At 44.8% G+C, this 18053-nt stretch overlaps 1 protein-coding gene across 1 annotated transcript; it reads right to left on the minus strand.

Annotated features, from left to right (window-relative positions):
- Positions 1-886: 886 nt before the first annotated feature.
- LOC139474729 (uncharacterized) lies at positions 887-12232 on the minus strand. The gene is made up of 10 exons (XM_071257842.1): positions 12049-12232; positions 11208-11259; positions 10820-10946; positions 10583-10626; positions 9334-9448; positions 6147-6190; positions 5801-5915; positions 5495-5538; positions 3174-3288; positions 887-973 (listed from the first exon to the last, which is right to left on the minus strand). The coding sequence occupies exons 2-10, from the start codon at positions 11245-11247 to the stop codon at positions 907-909; spliced, it is 711 nt and encodes a 236-aa protein (XP_071113943.1). The 5' UTR covers positions 11248-11259; positions 12049-12232; the 3' UTR covers positions 887-906.
- Between the last annotated feature and the right edge of the window lie 5821 nt (positions 12233-18053).

The raw sequence follows: 18053 nt of genomic DNA on the forward strand, positions 1-18053 counted from the left end.
GACTTTATCAGCATAAGGCAGATACATATTTGGAAATCAGGGAAATTGTTAAAGTTACACGACCTGAACTGTGGGGTCGACCCCACGGTGGCCTTCAGTCGAACGTGCTTGAATAACACAAGGGAGTTCCCGCTCTCTCATCTCTCGTTTCAAGGCTAGCTCCCGATTACTAATCCAAATACAACTAAACAAATACAACTAGTTCAGATTGAGGTTTGAACTCCATGTTATTTTAAATGTAGAACTCCTATGAAATTTTGTGAAAAACTATTATTACGAAATTCTGACACTTATTATCCATGATATTGCCTTATATACCTTTCTTGTCAAATTCAATAATATATACCATTGTAACTATGTGGGCATATATTATCAAATATGTCTGCCTATTTCTATAAATAAAACAAGAAACAGCAAGTTGCAAATCTAATACAGAATGCGCATAATTGATCCTGGTTGTGTATGTCTTTCGGGCCGGAGGCCTTTCACGGAATAAAACTGTCCGCCTGTCTGTATTGTGGCCATATGCATGTGTAAACATCATGTGTATACCTGGATTGTGATGTGTTACCATGTGTGCATGCATGTGTAAACACCACACACACACACGTACGCACACACACGTACGCGCGCACACACACACACACACACACACACACACGCACGCACGCACGCACGCACGGACGCACACACACACAAACGCACACGCACACACGCACACGCACACACACACACACACACATATAGATAGATAGATCCACTGACGCGATCAGTACATGTACACATAATAGACTCGTCCCTGGTGTTATTGTTGTTTATTCGCCTGGTTACACGAGGACGAGTAGAGACTGCGGTTGCCACTCCGGCGGGTCCCTGCTACTCCTGGCCCTGCTACTCCTGGCCCTGCTACTCCTGTCCCTGAGGGTCACAAGGGGCACCGGACTCCCACTCTTTGTTCTCGGACTTGTTGTCACTGAAACAGACGAGCCAGCTCTAAACTACCGTGATGTTACTGAGAAAACGTCAACATAGAACACGCGACACAATACCATGTCGTAACATTATTCAACACGTTACTGGTTCCAGTGTTCAACACGTTGCTGGTTCCAGTATTCAACACGTTGCTGGTTCCAATATTCAACACGTAACTGGCTCCAGTATTCAACACGTTACTGGTTCCAATATTCAACACGTAACTGGCTCCAGTTTTCAACACGTTGCTGGTTCCAATATTCAACACGTAACTGGCTCCAGTATTCAACACGTTCCTGGCTCCAGTACTCAACACGTAACTGGCTCCAGTATTCAACACGTTCCTGGCTCCAGTATTCAACACGTAACTGGCTCGAGTATTCAACACGTTACTGGTTCCAGTATTCAACACGTTACTGGTTCCAGTATTCAACACGTTGCTGGTTTCAGTTTTCAACACGTTAATGTTTCCAGTTTTCAAAACGTTACTGTTTCCAGTATTCAACACGTTACTGGCTCCAGTATTCAACACGTTACTGTCTCCAGTATTCAACACGTTGCTGGTTCCAGTATTCAAAACGTTGCTGGTTCCAGTATTCAACACGTTACTGTTTCCAGTATTCAACACGTTGCTGGTTCCAATATTCAACACGTTGCTGGTTCCAGTATTCAACACGTTGCTGGTTCCAGTATTCAACACGTTGCTGGTTCCAGTATTCAACACATTGCTAGTTTCAGTATTCAACACGTTACTGTTTCCAGTATTCAACACGTTGCTGGTTCCAGTATTCAACACGTTGCTGGTTCCAGCATTCAAAACGTTACTGGTTCCAGTATTCAACACGTTACTGTTTCCAGTATTCAACACGTTGCTGGCTCCAGTATTCAACACGTTGCTGGTTCCAGCATTCAACACGTTACTGGTTCCAGTATTCAAAACGTTACTGTTTGCAGTATTCAACACGTTGCTGGTTCCAGTATTAAACACGTTGCTGGTTCCAGTATTCAACACGTTACTGGTTCCAGTATTCAACACGTTGCTGGCTCCAGTATTCAACACGTTGCTGGTTCCAGTATTCAACACGTTACTGTTTCCAGTATTCAACACGTTACTGGTTCCAGTATTCAACACGTTGCTGTTTCCAGTATTCAACACGTTACTGTTTTCAGTATTCAACACGTTACTGTTTCCAGTATTCAACACGTTGCTGGTTCCAATATTCAACACGTTGCTGGTTCCAGTATTCAAGACGTTGCTGGTTCCAGTATTCAACACGTTGCTGGTTCGAGTATTCAACACGTTACTGGTTCCAGTATTCAACACATTGCTAGTTTCAGTATTCAACACGTTACTGGTTCCAGTATTCAACACGTTGCTGGTTCCAGTATTCAACACGTTGCTGGTTCCAGTATTCAACACGTTGCTGGTTCCAGTATTCAACACGTGACTGTTTTCAGTATTCAAAACGTTACTGGCTCAAGTATTCAACACGTTACTGGCTCCGGTATTCAACACGTTGCTGGTTCCAGTATTCAACACGTTGCTGGTTCCAGTATTCAACACGTTGCTGGTTCCAGTATTCAAAACGTTACTGGTTCCAGTATTCAACACGTTACTGTTTCCAGTATTCAACACGTTGCTGGCTCCAGTATTCAACACGTTGCTGGTTCCAGCATTCAAAACGTTACTGGTTCCAGTATTCAAAACGTTACTGTTTGCAGTATTCAACACGTTGCTGGTTCCAGTATTCAACACGTTGCTGGTTCCAGTATTCAACACATTGCTGGTTCCAGTATTCAACACGTTACTGTTTCCAGTATTTAACACGTTACTGGTTTCAGTATTCAACACGTTGCTGGTTTCAGTATTCAACACATTACTGTTTCCAGTATTCAACACGTTACTGGATCCAGTATTCAAAATGTTACTGGCTCCAGTATTTAACACGTTGCTGGCTCCAATATTCAACACGTTGCTGGTTCGAGTATTCAACACATTGCTGGTTCCAGTATTCAACACGTTACTGTTTCCAGTATTTAACACATTACTGGCTCCAGTATTCAACACGTTACTGGCTCCAGTATTCAACACGTTACTGGTTCCAGTATTCAACACGTTACTGGCTAAAGTATTTAACACATTGCTGGTTCCAGACAAACAATTCGCTCCACGTTTAGCGGACGGATCATCAAGCACCTACTTGCAGATGGCCATCTTGAGGGCGTCGCACCCCGTCACCACGGTGCCGTCAGTCATGCAGTGTTCTATCATGTCCTTGGTGCACTCCTTGGACTGGCAGTAGAACAGCGGCAGGCCTGGGAACAATGGCAGCCTCATGTTATTGGAAGTGATGATGTGATGATGGGGTGTTGTGGTGATGGTGTGATGGGGGTGGTGTGATGTGGATGGTGTAGTGGGGATGGTGTGATTGGGGTGGTGTGATGGGGGTGGTGTAATGGGAATGTGTGATGGGGAATGGTGTGATGGGGATGGTGTGATGGGGAAGGTGGGATAGGGGTGATGTGATCGGGATGGTGTGATGGGGATGGTGTGATGGGTGTGGTGTGGTGGGGATGGTGTGATGGGGAATGGTGTGATAGGATGGTGTCATGGGGATGGTGTGAGCGGGATGGTGTGATGGTGGTGGTGTGATGGAGTGGTGTGATGGGGTGGTGTGTTGGGGTGGTGTGCTGGGGATTGTGTGATGAGGGTGTGTGATGAGGGTGGTGTGATGGGGATGGCATGATGGGGATGTGTGATGGGGGTGGTGTGATGGGGATTGTGTGATGGGGGTGTGTGATGAAGGTGGTGTGATGGGGGTGGTGTGATGAGGGTGGTGTGATGGGGATGGCGTGATGGGGATGTGTGATGGGGGTGGTGTGGTGGGGATTGTGTGATGGGTGTGTGTGATGAGGGTGGTGTGATGGGGTTGTGTGATGGGGTGGTGTGATGGGGATGGCGTGATGAGGGTGGTGTGATGGGGGCGGTGTGATTGGGATGTGTGATGGGGATGGTGTGATGGGGGTTGTGTGATGGGGATGGCGTGATGAGTGTGGTGTAACGGGGTTGGTGTGATGGGGGTTGTGTGATGGGGTGATGTGATGGGGATGGTGTTATGGGGGTGGTTTGATGGGGTGGTGTGATGGGGATTGTGTGATGGGGGTGGTGTCATGGGAATGGTGTCATGGGGGGGGTGATGGAGTGATGTGATGGGGTGGTTTGACGGGGGATGTGTGATGGGGATGGTGTGATGGCAGTTCTGTTATGGGGATGGTGTGATTGGGATGGTGTGATGGGGAATGGTGTTATGGGATGGTGTGATGGGGATGGTGTGATGGGGATGGTGTGATGGGGATGGTGTAACGTGGGTGTGTGATGGAGGTTCTGCAATGGGGGTTGTGTGATGGGGATGGTGTGATGGGGATGGTGTAACGGGGGTGTGTGTGATGGGGGTGATGTGACGAGGCTTGTGTTATGGGGATGGTGTGATGGGGTTTATGTGATGGGGATGGTGTAACGGGGGGTGTGATGGCAGTTCTGTAATGGGGATGGTGTGAAGGGGGTGTGTGTGATGGGGGTGGTGTGATGGAGTGGTGTGATGGGGGTGGTGTGATGGTGATGGTGTGTTTGGGGTGGTGTGATGGGGATGGTGTGATGGGGTTTGTGTGATGAGGGTGGTGTGATAGGGGTGGTTCGATGGGGCGGTGTAATGGGGATGATGTGATGGGGATGATGTGATGGGGATGATGTGATGGGTGTGTGTGATGAGGGTGGTGTCATGGGGGTGATGTGATGGGGTGGTGTGATGGGGATGATATTATGGGGGCTGTGTGATGGGGTGGTGTGATGGGGGGGGTGATGGGGATGGTGTAATGGGGGTGGCGTGATGGGGTTGTGTGATGGGGATGGTGTGATGGGGATGGTGTGATGGGGGTGGTGTGATGGGGATGGTGTTATTGGGGTGCTGTGATGGGGATGGTGTAATGGGGGTGGTGTGATGGGGTGGTGTGATGGGGTGGTGTGATGGGGATGGTGTTATTGGGGTGGTGTGATGGGGTGGTGTGATGGGGATGGTGTGATGGGGGTGGTATCATGGGGATGGTGTCATGGGGGTGGTGTGATGGAGTGATGTGATGGGGTGGTGTGATGGGGATGGGGTGATGGGGATGGTGTAATGGGGGTGGTGTGATGGGGTGGTGTAATGGGGTGGTGTGATGGGGATGGTGTTATGGGGGTGGTGTGATGGGGTGGTGTGATGGGGATGGCGTGATGGGGGTGGTATCATGGGGATGGTGTCATGGGGGTGGTGTGATGGAGTGATGTGATGGGGTGGTGTGATGGGGATGGGGTGATGGGGATGGTATGATGTAGTGGTGTGGGTGGGATGGTGTGTTTGGGGTGGTGTGGTGGGGGTGGTGTCATGGGGATGATGTCATGGAGATGGTGTGATGGGGGTGGTGTGATGGGGGTGGTGTGATGGAGGTTCAATGATAGGGATGTTGCATTAATCCAGATACTTACATCGCTGGGATGACTCCCACTGTCTGTTCTCCACCATACCGTCCCTGTACGGAAAGACATAAAACCCTATGAAACACAAGTAAACCCCTAAACCTTCGCCTGACAGAGATGTCAGTTATATTAGATGCATCTGTTAAAACCTCGAACGTCTACAACGGAAAGCAAGATTCAGGCACATGGGAATCTTTATGTGTAAGTAACAGTATCATTATGAAACGTTCTTAAGACGATCTATATGATTTTTTCCAACACATATTCGGGGGAATTTGTCAGAGTGCTAGAAGCACGTGACCCCCTGTGACTCACTGGCAGACCGCCTTCTTGAGATGGCTACAGCCGTGCACGATGTCACCGTTGTTCATGCAGTGGGGGATCAGGTCGGCGGTGCACACATCACTCTCGCAGTACCCGTCAGGAAGACCTGGAAACACATGTTGTCATGGTAACGAGCTACTACAGTAATATTGGTGATGATAGTAAATCTATCCAGTCAGGTAACCCAGAGTAATCCCTCGTCAGATTGTGCGTGTCTACATGTTATCCCTGGTGCCGGCCTCATACAAGGCTGTAACTATCCCGTACATCTCCATCACTCTCACACGACTCGCTCCGCCTTCACACGACTTGCCCAACCCACACGCTGCCAACTCACAGGATGTAAGGGGGCTCCAGGACATCTGCTCGGTCAGGTTCTTCCTGCAACAGAGAGATTGACAGATTGACAGACTGATTGACAGATTGACAGATTGACAGACAGACTGATTGGCTGAAGTAAAGCATCGACACTACCAAATGATTTGACGTCAATGCTACAGAAACACTCCAATAGTTTCCAGGCCGTGATCACCCATCCACAGTTGATGGTCATACTTGTTTATGATCCTTGGGAAACGTATGCAGAAACGCACCCGCTCACTCACCAGTAAGAAGAAAAGATTATATAGTTCACAAGTCAGTGTCACCATTAGTAGCAATACAAGCTTGACAACAGCGTGTCATTGGCGACACAAGATGGTTGAGGAATGATTGTGGGGTTTCGTTCCAGATCTGGACCTAGGCCTGTCGCTGCTGGAACAACGTCACCGTTCTGTTTGGAAGTCTTCGTAGACGACGTTTCATGTCATCTCACACATGTTGGATGCGCGACAGATCTTGCGGAGCAGCAGCCCAAGGGATCGTGGTGATTGTCTGTTGTCCAATGTGAAAGTGACTACACGTTCAATGCGAGGGCGAACGTTGTCCTGCTGTAAAAGTGATGCGATACCCATGGGTAACGTCAAGAGCAGGGGACTTCGTTACGGCGCAGTAAACCTGTCACATTTCCATTGATGGCTACTAGAGGGGTCTTGGGATGTGCCGTGATGCCCACACCATTACACTCTCACCACAGGAGGCAGACTGTTGAACAACGCACGCGTCAGTGTAACGTTTCATCCGATGTCAACAAACAAGCTGGCGGACAACACTGCTATCACGATGAAACCTGGACTCCTGTGTGAAGAGGAATAACCTCCATTCCTGTAACTCGAACCCAGACGTTGTCCTGACCATGCCAGGCGTGCAGTCCATGATGTGGCAGCAACACTGGACGTGCATCAGGACGTCGTGGACGGACATCATGCTGTCGTAATCGACGTCTCACAGTCCTTGCACTCATCGGACGTAAGCCAAGGATGATTCGGGCTGGAAACATTGCAGTCTGAAAATCATTTCGCAGGTGAACCAGATGCACATGATTATCTGGTCGACCTGACGTTTCTCGTGGACGTCCAGGGTCCACTTGCATAAAGCGATCTTAGCACTACGACTATCTTAAATCTATGTTAGAGTATGGGAGTTACGATCATCGTAGCACTAAGATCTCTTTGTGCAAGTGGGCCCAGAACGTAAGCGGTCCCCGGTGTTATCGGCCTGTTGGTACCGACCCCGAAGTGACTCGGTTGCTTTTCAAAGTCAAACACCTCAACGATTTACTCTGTGTTTGATCTGACTCGGTCCCACGTGTCCAGGGAATGTGTGACGAGTTTCTAACTCAAGGGATTTTATGCATGCAATGACCGTGAAGCACGTGCAATTGCAGGGTCATCATGGGTAATCACAACAAAGTGGTTGCATGGTATTACAAAATCTATAGCAATCTTATTTTCATATAATATTTCATGGTCCACAGAAATTTTCCCCGCTAGTATACGTTAGTGAAAGAGTTGTACTCTGCAATGCCGTCACTTCCAAAAACTGCTGTCGAAAACAAACGCAGCACTTGTTTTCGCGTTCTTATACGATAATACCTCCAATAGTTTTGCTCGAACTCTGGTGCGTTCGGGCGTACAGTTCCTATCGGTTTTCCGTGACGAGAGCGCCCTCCAGTATCTGTCCACGTGCACGTAGGGAGGACTTTGTCTTAAGTTGGACGTGGTCCTCTAAGTTACGCTTAGCTTTGCCCGTGGGACTAACGGCCACGAAGGAGCCCAACGTGCAAAACTAATAGTGACTATGAGGACAATATCCTACACTTACGGGCTGAAACCGGCACCTTCTCTAATAAACTAGATACCTGAAAAACCCCTACTTCGGAGCGATAAAGGAGGATAGGTTGAATCCGGGTATCAAATATTTTGAAAAAACCCGGAAGGTATTCGTTTTGGCAATATGTTTTTGTAACCTCCAGCAAAACCTTCATTTTTCGAATAACTAGATCTGAAATTATCCTGCACATATTAGAAGTGGTGAACATTAATCCCAAAGTTTGATAACACTGACCCCAGGACATCTTCCCAGTGTCACGTGTAATATGCGGGTAGATTATCTCCTCATCTCAACACAACAACATCGGACTTCACTTGGTCAGCAGTTTGATCGGAGTTTGGGGATCATTGCACGACACGTAGCTGAGTTTACAATCTTCCAACCGAATCAGACACAAAAATAATTGTGCAAGAAATTTCATTTGATATTTCGGTTTATATATAGTCACGTGAAGGGGGGAGTAAAGTGACATATAGTTACGTATGGGACGTGTAAAGTGGCATAAAGTCACGTATGGGGGGAGTAAAGTGGCATTTAGTCACGTATCGGACAAGTAAAGTGGCATAAAGTCACGTATGGGGGGAGTAAAGTGGCATATAGTCACGTATCGGACAAGTAAAGTGGCATATAGTCACGTATCGGACAAGTAATGTGGCATAAAGTCACGTATGGGGGGAGTAAAGTGGCATATAGTCACGTATCGGACAAGTAAAGTGACATATAGTCACGTATGGGGGGAGTACAGTGGCATATAGTCACGTATCGGACAAGTAAAGTGGCATATAGTCACGTATGGGGGGAGTAAAGTGGCATATAGTCACGAATCAGACAAGTAAAGTGGCATATAGTCACGTATGGGGGGAGTAAAGTGGCATATAGTCACGAATGGGGGGAGTAAAGTGACATATAGTCACGTATGGGGGAGTAAAGTGACATATAGTCACGTATGGGGGGAGTAAAGTGGCATATAGTCACGTATCGGACAAGTAAAGTGGCATATAGTCACGTATCGGACAAGTAAAGTGGCATAAAGTCACGTATGGGGGGAGTAAAGTGGCATATAGTCACGTATCGGACAAGTAAAGTGGCATATAGTCACGTATGGGGGGAGTAAAGTGGCATATAGTCACGTATCGGACAAGTAAAGTGGCATATAGTCAAGTATGGGACGAGTAAAGTGGCTTATAGTCACGTATCGGACGAGTAAAGTGGCTTATAGTCACGTATCGGACGAGTAAAGTGGCCCAGTCTCGTGTTGGAGGGAAGTAAAATGACATATAGTCACGTGACTGGGGTACGCTGGATGTACTCACGTGCAGATGGCGTGTCTGAGGGCTTGGCAGCCACGGGCGATGGAGCCGTCACTGAGGCAGTGGGGAATCAGGTCATAGGTGCAGGCCAAGTTCTCGCAGTAGTCAGAAGGGCGACCTGGGACGTCAGAGGCAGTCAGATAAAACAGATGACGCCGAATGTCATATTGACATAGTAGTCTCGTGTGTGAATATATATTTAAATGCATTTTGTTTTGCGGCGTTCATGCCCCAGCTGTATCCCGGCGGAATGAGGTGTGTGAAGGTGTGTGTGTGTGTGTGTGTGTGTGTGTGTGTGTCTGTGTGTTTGTGTGTGTGTTGTGTATGTGTGTGTGTGTGTGTGTGCGTGTGTGTATGAATTTGTGTGTGTTGTGTGTGTGCGTGTGTGTGTGTGCGTGTGTGTCTGTGTGTGCTGTGTGTATGAATTTGTGTGTGTTGTGTATGTGCGTGTGTGTGTGTGTGTGTGCGTGTGCGTGTGTATATGTATGTCTCTGTGTGTATGTATGTGTCTGTGTGTATGTATGTGTGTATGCGTGTGCGTGTGTATGTGTGTGTATCTGTGTGTATAGGTATGTGTCTGTGTGTATGTATGTGTGTGAGTGTGTATGTATGTGTGTGTGTGCGTGTGTATGTATGTGTGTGTCTGTGTGTATATGTATGTGTCTGTGTGTATGTATGTGTGTGAGTGTGTATGTGTGTATCTGTGTGTGTGTGTTTGTGTGTGCCTATGTGTGTTCATGTGTATGTGCGTGTATGTATCTGTGCGTCAGTGTATATGAGTATGTGCGTATGCGTGTGTATGTGTGTATATGTTTGTTTGTTTATGTGTGTATGCATGTGTGTGTCTGTGTGTATGTGTCTCTGTGTGTGTTTGTGTGTGTTGTGTATGTGCGTGCGTGTGTATGTATGTATGTGTCTATGTGTGTGTGTTGTGTATGTGCGTGTTGTATGTCTGTGTGTGTCTGTTTGTGTGTGTCGTGTGTGTATGTATTTGTGTGTGTTGTGTATGTGCGTGTATGTGTCTGTGTTTGTTTGTGTCTGTGTGTGTGTTGTGTATGTGTGTGTGTCTGTGTTTGTGTGCGCTGTGTATATGTGTGTGTTCGCGTGTATGTGCGTGTGTGTGTGTAGTGTGTATGTGTGTCTGGGTGTGCGGGGCGTCGGGGACATCTATATTCATCCATGCGCGTAATCAAAGCTGGTGAGCAAGTACAGTTACCCACTCGCCTTCAGTTTATATAAACGTGTGACTCACATGCTTGTGATGGCGTCCAGCCGGTCTGTTCTGTCTTCTTCTCCCTGCAAGAAGAACGTGAAGCGTGTCACTGGAATAGTGGAGCCCCCCAACAAGAAACGCTAGCCTTAAACCTAACTCCTTCTGTTTGGTTTGAGATGCTGTAGAGAACTACATTCAGGCCTAGAATGGCAATACAAAGTGGCCATGACGGCAGACTGGTGTTTGCTGCTGTGCCACACGCGTTCAGTCACGTACTTGCAGACTGCGTTCTTGAGGCCCACACAGCCGAAGACGATGGTGCCGTCCGTCATGCAGTGAGGGATGTAGTCCATGGTGCACATCCCCTGTTGACAAAACTCGGGGTTGTCCGCGAGCCCAGCACCTGTACACGTGTTAGTGGGATTAGAACAAAGGAATGGAACAGTACCTGTGAGGAAAGGTTGTCCAGTTGGAGTACATTAAATAGTATTCCATAATTGTGAAAGACAGGTGTTGGTCACGCACATTTAGTAGTATTTATAGCTTCAACTGAATTTTACTTCAAAGAGAAATCTACACATGAAGATCACGACGAATGGGGTTAACTGGAATATGACAATTGGAAATGCTTCTGTAAACGTGGCATCGTAGCTAAGTTACATACCGGCGAGACACAGCACAGCAAAAAAACATACGGCGAACATCTTGGCTGGTTACTAAAGGAGTAAACACAATAAAAAACAAGCCTAAGTGTGTGAAGACATTATTTTATATATATTTTGTATATATTATTTTGTATCAATACGCACATGTCATGCATAAACAACATAGGTCATACATGTACCTGTCACACACACACACACACACACACACACACACACACACACACACACACACACACACACACACACACACACACACACACACACACACACACACACACACACACACACACACACACACACACACATAAAATAATAAAGTCCAAGTTAGTCCATCATCTTCTTTATATCAGTTTCATACATAGTACTTTCGCTGTCTCATGACAGCTCTTCAGTGTAACTGACAATTACATATAATGACGTCATACTTATGATGACGACATAAATTACAACTGTGACGTCATAATGTATTTACACACTCCAGCGACGACACCAAGTAATTTAACAATTGTAGGGAGACATTTGAATTAAATACAGTATTTGTAAAGTAACAGTGACATTATATGTCATTGTCAGTTACACTGAAGAGCTGTCATGAGACAGCGAAAGTACTATGTATGAAACTGATATAAAGAAGATGAACGTGGACTTTATTATTTTATTATATATTACATGTACAACGAGTGAACATTTACCTCATTTATATATATATATATATATATATATATATATATATATATATATATATATATATATATATATATATATATATATATATAGATATATATATATATATATATATATGGTACCAAACATATTAAAGCGGTGTGGACAAAAACTTACGTAGTCTGTGAAAAGATGTCCGAGCGTGTCCAGTGCCCATCTTTTATACCCAGCTACATTGATGACCAGTGTTGATCAACCAACGTTTCACTGATGACACGTGCTGATTATCTGCAGATCTGCCGTGTTATCACCGAGTCCGACAGCTCCCTGATCCAGCTGATGGGCACCGCCATGACTGCTGTGAGTGACGTATGATGATGATCAGGATGATGATCTCCGTGCAGCTGGAACCGCGACGTGTGGAGGTCACACGGGTCACACCAGCAACCCATCACGTCAGTGTTTCAGACATGTACAATCTGAAGCTGTGAAAAGTAGTGAGTGAGTATGGTTTTACGCCGCTTTTAGCAATATCCCAGTACTATCACGACAGGGGACACCAGAGATGGGCTTCACACATTGTAGTCAGAGACGAGCGAGCGAACGCTTGAAACACTAGGCTACCCCAACGCCCCGACAGGATGCAGTAAGTACACCTATATACACCGTGGTACACCCAGTACACCCAGTACACCCATGCTGCTTGTTCACCCAGCAGAAATAGAACATGCATTTCCTCTATTCTAAATGTCTAGTTGCAAATATTAAAGCATTGTATGCGTACATTGTTGTGCAAATTATAAGTGAAGTCTTGTGCAGATAGTCTCAATATCTTTACATGAAATAAACATGGGTTGCATGAAATAAAATGTTTGTTTTTTGTGCTACTGTTGTTAAGTAATTGATATAAACCTGCATAAGGGCTACGTGTTAACTCTTAATTAGAGTAACAACACGCAGGGTTAATATCGTGCATATCGCCCCTTATTGTGAACGATTCTTATAAACAAAGTGTGATTGGTAATATAGGGTACTTTTGCTATTTTCACATTTGACATTGTTTTTGCCTGTTTTCTCAGGAACAACATATAGTAGAGCCATGGAACTTGTGTAAGTGCACTGCACTTTTAATATTCCAACAACCTCTCAACAACAACAACAACCTGGTCGTTATTTACAGGTTTCTTTAAGCTTAAGTGGACATTACTGACATGTCATTTCGCCGACTGTGTTCAATCTTGCTACAAAGGTGCGTCTGTGACACAATTGTGTTCAATCTTGTTACAAAGGTGCATCTGTGACACTATTGTGTTCAATCGTGCTACAAAGGTGCGTCTGTGACACTATTGTGTTCAATCCTGCTACAAAGGTGCATCTGTGACACTATTGTGTTCAATCTTGCTACAAAGGTGCGTCTGTGACACTATTGTGTTCAATCCTACTACAAAGGTGCATCTGTGACACTATTGTGTTCAATCCTGCTACAAAGGTGCATCTGTGACACTATACAGTATGACTTTATTTAGGTTACTATCCTGCTTCCATTGCAACGGAAAGCGGCATCTCCAGAGCTGACTGATAGAAATTTCAGAAATTTCGTTCAAATTTGGTATTGAGGTACGATGTATTTCAGGACTCAACCGAATAGGTTTTCTTGCCATCATGACAATGTATGGCACCATGGCAATGTATGGCACCCTATTGGTCGAAAGTAAGCTGTGTTCGATTTTGTTAAAATATATTTACATATATCGTCTGCACACAAAGCATATTTTATTACAATAGCAATGGAATGGAGTTCTCTGCATGGTCGAAATTTAGATAATTAACCCTATTTCAGACTATTTTCAAAATTGATAACTGCTTTATGAAACAAGGTGTGGATGATCAGCACAAGGTCTAATAAAGTAACCTCATTCAGAAATCAATGATGGTCTCACAGTAATTTATAGGTCTCAAACACCTAAGTCAATAAATACCTTTTTATGAAGTCAACCCTCGTCAAATTCCTTTCATTAGATTATTCACTGTAGTTGACAGTGCCCCCGCAATTAAGTTTGGGGTATAATGGAATCAGCGTGTCCGCCTGTCTGTCGGTCTGTCCGTAGAAAATAACTTTCCTGACAATTCCTTCTAAACTAATTGACTGATTTCAATTAAACTTTGTACACCTCACCGCTTCAAGATATAGTTGGGCACATGTTATTGCACTTTATTCCTTCGTCATTTCAATTTGTCTGGACAACTTCTAAACTTCTACATCGATTTCGTTTAGATATTTGCGGAGGTGTAGCTACGGAAACAGTACGACATGCCTTCATTTCCATTAGCATTGACTTACCATTGCAACGGAATGAAGCCTGTAAGTTTTCGAAATTTAGAAAATTGTCCTGTTTCGTTCAAATGTTGTGTATTGACGACATGTTATTGGACTCCGAACTCAACCAGATTGGCTTTGTTTTTACCGTATCGGTGGAAAGGAGGCTTCTGATTGTTCCTTTAAATACTCTACCCAATTTCGTATAATCTTTAAAAACAGAGGTTTACTCAATTAACTTCTTAATTTACTCAATTTACTTTATACATTAACGACCCTGCACTGTTATCTGACTTTCTCATGCGAGGGGAGTCACGAGACGATCTAATCGTCGACTCATGTCATGTTTGATGGGTATTTGATTTCATACAGTCATGCAGCCATACAGTCAATCAGCTCGCAGATGGTTTGCAACTGATAAGGTTAATTGGCATCGCTGATCATGACACATTTGTAGCGACTGCCCACTTGGTCCAAAGCGTCACTGACGGCAAAACAGTGCAACTACACATGTATGTACTTTGCTGATAAATAAATCAAAACGTCGTTTGTGCTTTTGTATTTGCAAGTAATTTTAATCTCAGATTGTTTTTATAAATCTCTTCATCTAGACTCCCAACCACTGACCTGACTGACAAGTTTGGTTAAGTGTGTTTGTTTGTTTAGTTTAGTGAAAGGTCACGTTTTATGGCAGACGTCGTGTTTACAGGCGTCATGGGGGATCTTAAGCACCACACTGCATTCAGGAAGTGGATAGATTTGTTGGTGGTAGTGTAATGACGTGGGCGGCCATCTCCTACACTGGTACAGCAGACTTGATGCAAGTTCTGGGGAATTTAACAGCACGACGTTACACTAGAGACCATATAATAGATTATATGGTCTCTGGTTACACTGATGAGATTCTTCGGTCACACGCCCTTCCCATTATGCAACAAGTGAATGTCATTTTCAGACAAGGCAACTCCCAACCTCACAACAGCCAGGTCAACAACAGCCTTTTGCAGGAATCTCAACATCCAGGTCCTGCCATGGCCCTTCAGGTCTCCAGATTTAAACCCAATCGAACATTTATTTGATGCACTGGATCAACGACTGCGAGCGCGTCAGCAACAACCACAGAACATCTGACATTTGGCACATGTACTGCAGGCAGAGTGGGTGAACGTTTCCCAGGCCACAATTCGGGGTTTGATTGCATGCATGAGATCACGCCGGTGTACACAGTCAGTTGTGGAGTAATGGTGGCGATACAAGCTATTGAGAACAGATGACTTTCACCTTGAGCATTTACTGTTCCATAAGTGTCATTTGAAACCTGGGTCAACGACAGTGATGTGTACATGTGCGAATTTTATTTTTACAATCGATTACCGTTTGTTAATTATTTACATGATGTATTAAATAAACTCATAAAATCACTTTTTTGTTTCATATTTTTGCAGAGTATATTTTCTTTTTATTTCTATTTCAATAATTGCAATATTGAGAAAATAACTGAAATTAATGAGGAACAAAAAATGAGAAAATGAGAAAAACATATATAATTGAAATAACGAGATAAATGCTCGGAAAATATGCTTTCAAAGTGACAATATTAAGCTTTCATGGTTATCTGTGTCCAGATCACGGAGGATATGCAATAAGTCTGACGTATAGATGCTTGGTTCGATGCAAAAAGTATATAATTTAACAATCGTTGAAAAAATATGCATATTTCCCTGTTTAAAAAAATTCTACATTGTATACATAGACACAGTACATATACGGATGTAAACAATTTTATCTATTACAAAACCTTAAACGTTTCCCAGAACCCTGCTTCCAACTATTGCCACGTGTTTAGTGAAGACCTGCGAGCCGACCGACCTCTTCTGAAAAGGTTGCTGCCCTCCAATGTATAATGTCACGTCCCCTGAAACAAGCCAATATCGTCACAGGACGCAACAGCTGTTTGAGGTCGCAGGAAGTCTCCTGTGATGGCGTTCACAATCCTGCTACACCGCTGTACGGTCGTCTTTCTGCGTTAAAGCATGGTGGCATTTTGGGGCTGCATTTTGGATTGCAGCTTCGTCTTACAGTCTATGTTAATACTGTTTTTATACCAGTACTGATTTTTAAGCTAGAACTGGTATAGTATACGCGTACACATGTTACTCCGAATCACTCTGCATATATCATCAATATACACATGTTACTCTGAATATGATTATTGTGTCAGTGTGAGGAGCTACATTAAACAGGTATTGTTGTGTCAGTGTGATGGGCTACCGCCGTGGAATTGCATGAGCGTTATTTACGGACATTACGGTTGTCATAGCGACTGATTTACGACACCCATTGTCTGAAGAACATTTGATTGCAAAGGCTCATTACCCTGGAGCCATGACATCTATATGCCTTGAAACATTTAATTGCTGTTATGTATTAGATGCTAATCCTATTTGTTAATCCCCATTTTTGTGTACATCGACCGTCTGCCATCCTGAACAGGATGTGCAAGTATGTCACTGATGATTTACTGTTTACATTTATATTTATTACTTACTAAATGTCAGGTGACCTTGGCTATATAAGCCTTGGTCCAGAGAGATTGACAAGGAAAAAAAGAAAGGTCTTACCCTTAGCCTAGCTAAGGTTAGGCTGGGTGCTCCGGGGCACCTAGACAACAACCACTACCACTATGTGCTGACCAGGCACATAGTGTCTTTTGTATGTATATATCAACATGTATAAAGTAGAACTGTATATACCGCAAGCCATCGTCACTTCCTACTGAGAACCATACGTCGGCCTCTTGCATATACGAGTGTTCATTAATCAACGGCGGACCGACACGCGTTGATACGGTTAAACAAAAATGTCTTTATGAGCACCTGATAGCTAAACAAACAGTGTGTGCTGTTCACATTACAAAACTACGTGTGTGTGGATTATTCTTCCAACCGCCTGCGTGGACTAGAGGTGAAGCGTTCGCCCGGAGAGCGAAATGTCAGGGGTTCGATCCCAATATCAAAAGCGATGGTACTTGTTGTTATTCTGCCTGGTGCTTGGCATTAAGGGGCAGAACACGCACGCACGCACGCACGCACCCACGTACGCACGCATGCACGCATGCACGTCGCTATGTAAGTACAATAATCTTGGACGCGATGTTAAACCAAAAAATCACCTCACCTCATAATCCCAACAAATAAATTCTCGACCTAAAAATGGAGGAGATATCTTCAGAATAATTCTATCTTTACTGAACATTTTATGAAGCACAATTACTTTTTGCCGTAAGTAAGCATACCTTTCTCTATTGTCCAGCCATGGTCGTCCGTCCACACGGCCATGTTCTCTGCAGCGATGGCGCCACGCCCACCTTCGAGAAGCCAACTAGTTGCAGTTTAGTTGTGGGTACAGAAGGTGCGTCCCAGGTGAGGTACACCTGCACCATCTGCCGTCATCAATATACACCTGCACCACCTGACGGCATCAGTACACACCTGCACGAGCTGACGGCATCAAAACACACCTGCACCACCTGCTAGCATCAATATACACCTGCACCAACTGCCGTCATTAATATACACCTGCACCACCTGCCGTCATCAATACACACCTGCACCACCTGCCTGCATTAATATACACCTGCACCACCTGCCGTCATTAATATACACCTGCACCACCTGCCGTCATCAATACACACCTGCACCACCTGCCGTCATTAATATACACCTGCACCACCTGCCGTCATCAATACACACCTGCACCACCTGCCTGCATTAATATACACCTGCACCACCTGCCGTCATTAATATACACCTGCACCACCTGCTAGTATCAATATACACCTACACCACCTGCCGTCATCAATATA

Source organism: Haliotis cracherodii, unplaced genomic scaffold (assembly GCF_022045235.1).
Source record: "Haliotis cracherodii isolate W230 unplaced genomic scaffold, xgHalCrac1.p SCAF_3, whole genome shotgun sequence".
NCBI classification, from domain to species: domain Eukaryota; kingdom Metazoa; phylum Mollusca; class Gastropoda; order Lepetellida; family Haliotidae; genus Haliotis; species Haliotis cracherodii.